Here is a 10,864-nt window from a genome sequence, read left to right on the forward strand (position 1 = left end):
AATAATTTCATTGAGCTGCACTTTTTACTCACACAGCCTTTCGTCGCCCCGCCCGCTCTCTCTCGTAACGAGCCCGCTGCTCCTCCTCTGCATGTGCATTTAACAAAATATTCACGATTGTTGAAGGATTGTTGTTGCCACATAGAAGCACTGCATAGAACACATTGGGCTAAATTGCTATTAAATCCGCTTAGCATCGTGACCATGCTGCACAAATTTGATCAAAACTGCTGCATTAAAGTTAAAGTAAACTCTGCTAAGGTCTTATCACAACATAGTACATTGAGGAGACTACTAAGTTAAGTTACAGTATGCAATCAAGCAGTATCTCAAAGCTAACGTTAGAATACTGTTTGGATGTCAAGTTTAGCATACTTGCAGCTGCTTGTATTCGTTATTCATGCAGGGCTTATTTTATTGACTCTGAATGTTTGCAAAATCCCGATGTAAATGGAAAAGTGTTTTCCAAGACTCAAAAGTGCTTGTCCAAAGGAGAAGTACTAACCGTTATTTGAACTAACTACTTATGAATTGCATCCACACATCAGCAGCCTTTTAACTGTGTTAATGTTAATTGCAAGAATTCCCCCACGAACGTCTTAAAATGACAGGCACTCAATTAGACACTGCTGAACTTTATTGAATGCTACCTCTGACTAAGAATGCATTACTTTGCACTTGTATAGTCTTTTATTTTGTAATCTTAAAAGCAGTAAACGTATATTGCAATGTTAAAAAATTCATGTTTTTTCATTCAGATATGTAAATAAACATGTATAAGTTGCTATTAGTGAATTAATGTGGAGATAATCGATAATCGAATCGAATCGAATCGAAATCGAATCGGACTGAAAAAATGAATCGTTAGATTAATCGATGCATCGAAAAAATAATCGCTAGATTAATCGTTTAAAAAATAATCGTTTATGCCAGCCCTACTTTAGCCCCATCAAATTAGAGGCACTATTGCTTGCCTACAAAGTAATTGCTTGGTCTGCTCCCACTTACTTAAATGCTCTCATAAAGCATATGTTACCCCTCGCCCATGTAATGTACATGTTCGTTTCTGTAGACCATATTAAGGGTCCAGCACCTTCTTATATGTTGGTTATTACTGTAGTGGTGATATTTGAATTATGTGTCTTATACTTTAAATAAAGTTAAAACATGTTTTCTTTATGTTTCCTGCCCTTCCCTGTCAGTCATTGCCAGGGCAACAGCATTGTTACTTCCTGAATGGAGACGCGCCGGTGCAGGACGGGCTCTCCCTCCAAGGGGCGCTAGTGTCCAGGATCCCTTTTCGGCATCCCGCCCAGGTGCCTGCCCTGCTGGACATCATTCGGCACCAGGCCGCCTACAACACGCTGATTGGCAGCTGCGTCAAACGCACCCAGCTCAAGGAAGGTGAGGAGGCATGAGGATGGTTGGATGGTTATGGTGCCTGCACTTCAGGTGATACAAAATGCAGCAGCTAGGGTGCTCATTACTGATTAACGAATGCAGCGCACAGTCAAAGAACATGAGAAGAGAGTAGCCGACTATTCTCTTAACAAGTCGATTAACAAATGCAGCACAAACCACAGTTTAAGAACGTGAGAGGAGAGTAACTGACTCTTCTCTAACAAGTCGATTAACGAATGCAGCGCAAACCACAGTTAATGAACACAAGAGGAGATTAGCCGACTATTCTCTTCTATTAACAAGTCGATTAACGAATGCAGCGCCAACCACAGTCAAAGAACGTGAGAGGAGATAGGCTTGTGCAAAATTCCAGAATTGATTTGAAATTAGTTCTTTAATTCCAATTCAATTCTTGAATTTCACTTGCATTTCAATTGAGGTAGCAAACAGGAAGCAGAATTGCAATTCGAATTGTGCACAACCCTGAGAGTAGAGTAACTGAGTCTTCTCTAAGAAGTCGATTAATGAATGCAGTGCAAACCACAGTCAAAGAACGTGAGAGGAGAGTAGCCAACTATTCTCTTAAGTCGATTAACGAATGCAGCGCCAACCACATTCAAAGAACGTGAGAGGAGACAGGCTTGTGCAAAATTCCAGAATTGATTTGAAATTAGCTCTTTAATTCCAATTCAATTCGTGAATTTCACTTGCATTTCAATTGAGGTAGCAAACAGGAAGCAGAATTGCATTTCGAATTGTGCACAACCCTGAGAGTAGAGTAACTGAGTCTTCTCTAAGAAGTCGATTAATGAATGCAGTGCAAACCACAGTCAAAGAACGCGAGAGGAGAGTAGCTGACTCTCCTCTCGCGTTCGTTAATCGACTTGTTAAGCCTTCCTTCAAGGTGTCCGCGACAGGAAGACAGCTAAGGTAGCCTAAAAACACACCCTTCATAAAATAAAAGTTTTATAACCTTTCGAAACACTTATAACGTTCACAATACTTCGATTTGTCTGTAGACAACCTCACCACACTGGTGTAAAATAGTTAGCTGTTCGGTTGGCTTTCACTGTAAGACAATTAATGCAAACGACATTCTAGCTCTAATTATGCTCTTAAACTAAATTGTGAACTTGAAGCTTCTGAAAATAAACCCTAGGTTGTTTTTGTTCCAGAACATTCCTTTAAGTCCCTCAGGGTCACAGAATTGACTTTAAAACACTACTGCTTGTTTATAAACCAGTAAATGGTAAATGGGTTTCGATGTTATCATCAGAATCAGTTACATTTTCCATATGTTGCCTTATGCTGTGCCACCTCTGTTTGGTGAGTGTGCCTAGTGCATGAGATTGGTGAGCATCGCTGTCTGTCACTCAAGGAGGACGACATGAATATAAAACTCGTAGATGTGAGGATTTACCACTGGACTAGTTGCAAGCTGTACGATTAATTGCTGCCTTTGCAAAATAGGTAGTTACATTAGTTCAAATTGTGATTTCAATTCAAAATTGATTAATCTTTCAAAAGGTTTTTGAGCATTGTTGTGTGATGCACTACTTACATGAGTGATATTGATGCTTTATTATTATTTAGTAAACAATAGCATATAACTTCCATAGAAATTGCTATTAGTTCCTCAGCATCCAATATTATCTCCAACTGTAGTATTACAAGCAGCAATTCAATTAATATTATGGCTATACTGTTCAGGCAGAGCTATTCGAGTTTGAGGCTTTATAAAATTGTTACGGCAACAGCAGATCGTGGAAGACACTAGAAAAACACTGTCCTTTAATTGTTTGTGAATGGTTTGCCGTTTTAGATGGCAAAAACTCTCTGTGGCTTCTTTAACCCTTAGAACCCGATTGACGCAAAGTGCGTCAAAAAACACACCCTTTCTTCTCTGTTACATTGCTCTGGAACTGTTCATCGCAGCGAGATGAAACCTTTATTGCACGACAGAGCAGAAGTGGGGCTTTCCAAAGAGTCTGTACGATCAAGTATGAAAATAAAAAAAAATCATGAAATTAAATCAAATTGCATACTTCTCTGCATTCACCTGCGCACCCATTACTCTCGTTTGAATTACTCGCGAACCCGTGATCGCATCGATATGGCAAGCATATCAGATGAAAGAGGAGACACAGGGCTATCCATTGGTATCATGTTTGTCGATCCTTCTGGCTTATAAAAACAGGCGAAGTGACTGCAAAATAATAACGTCATGTACACAAAACCAAAGCACACCCATTACTCTCGTTTGAATTACTCGCGGACCCGTGATCGGATAGATATGCCAGGCATGTCAGATAAAAGAGGACACTCAGAGCTAGGCCTGTCACGATATTCAATAAATCAATTAATCGCATGATAATTAAAATTAGCTCGATAATTTTTCTGGCCACGATAAATGCCATTTGCATGCTTGTTTGTTTTCCTCGTCTCTCTCTCCCTCTCGGGTCCTTAGAGTAACCATGAGTGAACCCTCATGTCAGTCACTTGTCAGTCGCATGGTGTGTGGTGAGGCGGAACTACTGGCGTAGCCTACCACAGAGTGCAGCTAAAGAGCCGCGTGAGAAGTATACCGGTAGGCACTAGGCAGAGAGAAAGCTAGTTGCGAGTTCGAATAGGCTATGCCTATTCGAGACAAAAAAGATGGAATTGGTTTCTAAGCCAAACGCGACAGCTGCAGTGTGGGAGCATTTCGGATTTAAACCGAATGCTCGTGGTGAACCACTGAACGTGTACGAGTCGGTGTGTCGCATTTGTTGGAAAACAGTCGCAATTAAAAGCGGCAACACAACAAACATGCATATGCATCTAAAACACAATCATCCGCTGCAGTTTTCCCAGTTGGGGAAAAAAAACACAAGTGGGCCGTCTTCCTCTTCCCGAGGAAAATTCTCAGAACGACAATATTATCGCTTATCGCAATAATTTCTGAGACAATTTATCGTCAAGCAAAATTTGTTATCGTGACAGGCCTACTCAGAGCTATCATTTGATACCAAGTACATCCTTCTGGGTTATAAAACAGGCGAAGTGACAGCAAAATAATAAATTCATATAGCTGGACTTACCGCACGTTTTTGTCTGTTCTTGTGGCAAAGCATGTTTATAATCCAACGCTATCATGTGTTTCTCTATGGCAAAGCATGTTCATAATCCAGTTTTGAGATCCTAGCAAATTCCTGCATGGCATCCTATTCAAGGCTCACATTGCATCCCAATTTGTTCAACAAAGAAACACCTTTTTTGCCTTTACTTTGTTCATGGCAATCCAGTAAAAAGTTGAGAATCATTATGAGTGCATACACCATAGGCACGCAGGCTAACACGCAACCTCGGGTCAAGTCAGGTCAGATCAGTACGTGTCACAGATATGGAGCGCAGAAAGGTCATTTTTCATCACTAAATTTTGAAAAATTGCTCAGCCTCAGATTATCCCTCCAACATGCCAATTATATTGCCCGATTCAGGACAGTCTGCCCTACACACACATGAAATGCATGTAGAGCTATGAGCTTGCTGTGGTGAGATACATGTCGAAAAATAAGAATTTTTATAATACGCTTTTTATATTTTATATTTATTTATTAATTCTTTAATAATCTAAATAAAATCAATGCTAGTACTAATACATGGAATTATGGCAGATCTGGATAGCCTAGACTCTGCTGAAAAAAACAATATATGTGTGTGTGGTACTTACAATGACCAGAATAAATCCTTATGAATAAAGGTAGTGAAAATGCCCTAAAAACAGCTTAGGGTTCTAAGGGTTAAAGGCTGTGTTTTCCGAACCTCTCTTATTGTGTGTGTGTGTGTTGTGTTGTTTGCAGACACCCCTGGACTGCTACAGTTTGAGGTGTGCCCCCTCTCTGATTCCAGTTTCAGTGTGTCTTTCCAGCATCCTGTCAACGAGTCGCTGGTTTGTGGTGAGGACCAAGATCAAACTCTTTTGTCTTTGCTGTACTTTATTTGTTCATGTGCATTCATCTAGGATACACCCACAGAGTTTGGTTATGTTCCCAGAGCCTGTTTAGCCTGTTGTGTCACGTGTGAATACCAGAAAAAAAGATGGACTCTGTTTCTCTCTATATCAACTCTTGCTCTCTCATGTTGTCTGCCCTTCCTCCTCTTTCTTCCCTTCTGTCTCTCTCTGTCCTCTTCCCTCTCTTCTTTCTTCTCATCCTCCCATCTCTCTCCCTTTCTTTCAGTTGTGATGGATGTGACGGACTCCAGGCAGGTGACGTGTAAGCTCTATAAGGGCTCATCAGATGCCCTCATCTGCACTGATGAGTTCATCACCAAGGTTGTCCAGAGGTATGTCCAAATTACATTCACAATTCTCAGTCTCTTTTTGCTCAAACTGCATTCCCTCAACAATGGTACCGTTGTCATGAAAGGGATCAGGTTGAAGTTGTTAGATAAATTATTCCCCTTTGTTTATTTTTTTTATGTATGGATAAGCTCTACTGTACATAAGCTATACATATCAAGTTCTGTTTTAATAGTATCTCTTATTTTACCAAAACAACACAGACATTTTTATTTTTATTTCTAGCATTTCTAGTACTGTTTCATTGTTTTGGCCAATTTGAAATTCACTTTAAGTTAAAATTTAATGTTGAGCTTAGCTGTATTAATACTGATTTCACCGCTCATCAACATTGTCTGCATTTCATGATGAATTGAAATGAAAAAGTTGTCACATTGTCCTTGATGTCTCTCCCTGCTGTGTGTAGGTGTATGTCCATCCCAGTCACCATGCGTGCCATCAGGCGGAAGGCGGAGACCATTCAGGCCGACACTCCGGCATTGTCCCTGATCGCAGAGACCGTGGAGAGCATGGTGAAGAAGAACCTGCCCCCTACTGGCAGCCCTGGGTATGGCATGGGCACAGGAGATGGCAGCAACCCCATGGGCCTCCCCGGTGTCGGGGGTGGGAACACACCCACCGGTGGGGGCACCAGCGGAGGGGCTGGGGGTCAGTTTCCAGGGGGCCCCATCACATCACTCTTCAACATGCCCCGCGGTTCAGGAGGGGCAGGAATGGATGGCATGGGGCAGACAGGTGGGGGCAACCAGGGGCAACAGCAGCTCCAGCAGCAGCAGCAGCAGCAACAACAGGGCCACGGCACAGATGACTTCAGCAAGGTCACGCAAAACCCCATCCTGACCTCGCTGTTGCAGATCACCGGCAACGTCGGTTCCAGCCCCTCCACCCAGAATGCCCCAGGGGGCTCCCAGCCCCCCCAGACCCCTCCACCGACCTCCTCCCCAGCCAGCAACACCAAGAACCACCCCATGCTGATGAACCTACTGAAGGACAACCCCTCGCAGGACTTTGCCTCACTGTATGGAAGCAGCCCCTTAGAAAGACAGAATTCCTCAGGGTCACCCAGAACCGATAACCTTGGCCAGCCCTGCCCCGGCGGACCCGGTACGAAGGGTAAGAAGAAGCGACCCAGGGACAAAGGGGTGGTGGGACCAGGTGGAGTCGGTTTGAAACAGCAACAGCAGCCTTCCCAACAGCAGGCGGGTGGCCCCCTTCCCCAGCACCACCACTCCCACCACCCAACCGAAGACGACTTCCACCGCGAGCTCTTCTCCATGGACGTCGACGCGTCGCAGAACCCCATTTTCGACGTCAACCTTCCCGGCGATGGACTGGACACCCCCCACAGCATCACGCCAGCCCCCAGCCAGTGTGGAACTCCTCCGGCTGGCCCAGGGATGCCCTACCACCCACAGTCCCACCTGCAAACCACCTCACAGCCTCAGCCCCTCAACCGAGCGATGCGGCTCTCTAGCTCTGACAGCATAGGGCCTGACATAAACGACATCCTGTCGGATATTCCGGAGCCGACCACTAAAGGAAGTGGCGGCGGTCACGGGCAGCACCACATGGGGGGGGAGGAAGGGGGTTCCCTGGGCACCCCACCCAGGGATTCGTCAAGCTCGGGGCAGGGGAGCGCAGTTTTTGACTCGGACCTCTTCAACACCAACAGCAACGAGAACCCTTTCCCCGACGCGGCGGACCTCATCGCCGAGGCTGCAACTGCGGCCACCCCCAACAGCGACACCTCGTCAACTAACTTCTTCCCCGACACAGTGGACTTCAACCCGGAGTTACTGTCTGGCCAAGGAACCTTCTCCCAGAATTATTTTGATGACAGTTCCCACAGCCCCGACCCGGACTTAGACCTGAAGGGGTTTGGGGGCGGCAGCCAGCAGAACACCCCGTCTAGCACCCCGCAGAACCCCACCTCCCACGGCCACAGCACCCCAGACGCCTCCCTCAAGGACCCTTTCGACATGAGCATAGTTTTTGGGGGGAACAGTGGCGGGGGCAAGCCCCTTCCGGGCCTGGCTCCGGATCTGGGGGACCCCCACCCCACCCACTCGGGTGGAAGCCAGAGTCCCCTCATGATGGGTATGGGAGGAGGAGGAGGAGTAGGTGGCAGCGGGGAGTTCAAGAGTGGCGACATCAAGATGAAACAACAGCAGCAGCAGCAGCAACAGCAGCAGATGATGAGAGGGAAGGATGATAACGGAGGAGGTGGTGGAGGAGGAGGTAGTGGAGGCATGGTTGCAGGCATGGGCATGAGTGGATCAGGGGGCTCCGAAGGGAAGCAGGTGAAGCGGAGTCGCACCCCGTCCAGCGAGGGCAAGTCCAAAGAAAAGCCACCCAAGCGCAAGAAGCTGGATCCTGATGGCAAGTCGCCCTCGCACAGCTCTGGGGGGCGTCCCTACACCCCGCCCAGCGGCAGCATGGGGTCAGGGGGCTCCATGGGGGGAGGGGGGTCAAAGTCGCCAGGGAGTTCAGGACGATCGCAGACCCCGCCCGGAGGTGCCACCCCACCCATCCCTAAAATCACCATCCAGATCCCCAAGGGGACGATAACGGGCGGGAAGACGTCCTCACACGGTGGTTACACGTCCAGCAGCTCGTCGGGGGGCAGCTCTGGAGGAACGAGCGGCTCAGGCGGAAGCAAGGGCCACCATTCGCACTCCTCGTCCTCAGGGAAGATCAAGAGCAGCAAGATGGAGGGTTCCATGGGCCAGAGCGGCAGCTCCAAACCGGTGGGTGGAGGGAGTGGCAGCGGGATGCCCTCCCAGTCCAAAAGCTCCTCCCAGGGAATGGGGGTGGGCAAGCCAGGCTCATCCCCCATCACCAAGCACGGAATGTCAGGATCAGGAAGCGGCGGCAGTGGAACGGGAAGTGGGACGAAGATGAAGCCTCAAGGCGGGAAACCCCCTGGGTCCCTTATGAATCCCAGCATCAAGCCGAACATCTCCCCTTCCCACTCCCGCACAGGAGGCTCAGAGAAACTCTCTTCCCCCATGAAGCATCAACAAGGCCAAGTTCCGGGCACCCCCCCTTCCTCTAAGGCAAAGTCCCCCATAGGCTCAGGTGGGGGGAGTTCGGGGGGGTCCAAGTCCTCCTCCGGTGGTGGCATGGGTTCCCAGAAGCAGATGGGTGGAGGTTCCTCCTCTAGCTCCTCCTCTTCCTCTTCTAGTTCTTCAGCGAGCAACTCCTCCTCTGGGTCGATTCCTTTTTCCTCAGGTAGCCAACCCCAATACGGGGGAGGAGGGGGTAGTGGGGGAGGCGGAGGAGGAGGTGGGGGTGGTGGAGGCGGTGGTGGTGGTGGTGGTGGTGGTGGAGGTGGAGGAGGTGGTGGGAGCGGAGGGAGCAACAACCCAAATGCGAAAGGCAAGTCCCCTAGTCGCAATAAGAAACCCTCACTTACTGCAGTGATAGATAAGCTGAAGAATGTCGGTGGGGTGGGTATAGGTGGGGAGGAAGGCCCTGAGGGAGGCTGTGGAGGTGGGGGTGGAGGGGGTGGAGGTGGAGGTGTGCCCCCTGGTGGTGGAGTAGGGGTAGTGCCTCCCAACATGGGGCCGTCATCCTCCTCTAAACATGGCATGTCCTCACAGGGCGGGGAGTACAAGCGGGACAAGGTCGACAAGGAGGGCAAGTCTAAGGTGTCCGTCTCCGGGGGCAACAGCAGCGACAAGAAGATGATGGACTCCAAAAGCGGAGGCGTGAGCGGCACCGGCGTGGCCAAGATCATCATCAGCAAGCCCGACGGGGGTTCCCCCAGCATCAAGCAGAAGGTGACCCTGCAGAAGCCCGAGGGGTGCGGGGAGGGCTCCATGCGGCCCCAGCACATGAAGCAGTCGCCTCTGTTCAGCGGCTCCACCCCGAAGCACGACCGCAGCTCGCCGAGCCACAGCCGCTCGCCGGGCTACACGCCGCTGAACCCCGACAGCGAGAGCGAGTCCGGCAGCAGCTCGGTGGCCGAGAAGTCGCACCAGAACTCGCCGAGCTCGGACGACGACCAGGGCGGCATGCGGCCCCAGCAGCACCAGCCGCCGCAGGACTACCTGAGCTCCATGGCGGTGAGCATGGGCGAGAAGCACAAGAAGCACAAGAAGGAGAAGAAGAAGCAGAAGGAGCGCGAGCGGGAACGGGAGCGCGACCGAGACCGGGACCGGGACCGCGAGCGGGACAAGGAGAAGAAGAAGGCGTCCATGTCGTGCGTGCCGTCCTCCCACCCCATGAAGGCGGACAGCTGGTCTCGATCGCCCATCTCGGCGGCTGACCCCTCCATGTCCATGCTGGGGTCGGAACGCACGTCGAGGCCCAGCCCCGTTTACATGCGCACTGAGGACGACGACCTCATGGACTCTGCTGTCACAGGCCACCTAGAGCCTTTTAAGTGAAGCTAAAAAAGAAAAAAATCTTATTGTAAAGCAGTTTTAAAATGTGTAGACCGAGTTGGCCTACTGTCATGCAGAACTGTTCACAAATCATTCTTGAAGGGGAGTAGGACTCCCGCTTTCAGAGCAAATTGCTCTGTTTGCCATTTTGTTTCTTTACAGAGAATCAGGGTGCAGGAAGGGAAGGATATCTATGTATTTTAATCAAGCAATTATGATGGAATGTTCACAAGGATTCTGGATTCTTTGTATGCATTGCCAATGCGACCGCCATTGTTACATTAAGTTATTAAAAAAAGAATGACTTCATTGTTTGCTACAATGTTAATGTAAAAGTATCAAACCAAAAACATTTTAATTGTATTAAGAAAGATGCATGTCACTGTATTTTTTAAGAAAAAGAACTGTAAAATTTATTGTATTTTTCCCTCTGGACACCTGTTTTTCAGTAAATGTCTACAACAGCCAGTTGTACAGTGTTACCTGCCTTAATTTAGTTAAACATTTTTTAAAGATTTTCTTACATTGTATGTCATCTTTTCAATGAAACATATTTTATGAATAACTGTTAGTTTTTGCAAGTGCAAATCGGCAATTTTAGCTGTTTGGAGAAAATTCCTTTGATTTTATTTCTAAGTAGCTAGGTTTGTGCTATTGAAATAAACATTTCAATGCAGAACGTCAACAACTGTGGTCTGTGTTCTATGGCTTGTCATGTCTCGTCATGTCCAGT

The 10,864-nt window shown here is 47.9% G+C and overlaps 1 protein-coding gene across 2 annotated transcripts in view; it reads left to right on the plus strand.

The window, feature by feature from the left end:
- The window catches only part of med1 (mediator complex subunit 1), a 22,332-nt gene extending 11,681 nt beyond the window's left edge, over nucleotides 1–10,651 (plus strand). Inside the window, exons 13-17 of one of the 2 annotated variants that reach the window (XM_076297774.1) lie at nucleotides 1,203–1,404; nucleotides 5,244–5,339; nucleotides 5,622–5,727; nucleotides 6,150–8,974; nucleotides 9,346–9,497. In XM_076297774.1, coding sequence (XP_076153889.1) covers nucleotides 1,203–1,404; nucleotides 5,244–5,339; nucleotides 5,622–5,727; nucleotides 6,150–8,974; nucleotides 9,346–9,392 — 3,276 coding nt within the window. In that variant the 3' untranslated portion in view covers nucleotides 9,393–9,497. Of the gene's footprint in view, nucleotides 1–1,202; nucleotides 1,405–5,243; nucleotides 5,340–5,621; nucleotides 5,728–6,149 lie in introns of both variants that reach the window. The other variant, XM_076297773.1, reaches the window with a different exon arrangement.
- The last annotated feature ends 213 nt before the right edge of the window (nucleotides 10,652–10,864 follow it).

This window comes from Alosa pseudoharengus, unplaced genomic scaffold, assembly GCF_046254945.1.
Source record: "Alosa pseudoharengus isolate Yale_2024_CS ecotype anadromous, Long Island Sound unplaced genomic scaffold, YU_APseudo_1.1 YU_APseudo_1.1_scf_21, whole genome shotgun sequence".
In the NCBI taxonomy this organism is placed as follows: domain Eukaryota; kingdom Metazoa; phylum Chordata; class Actinopteri; order Clupeiformes; family Clupeidae; genus Alosa; species Alosa pseudoharengus.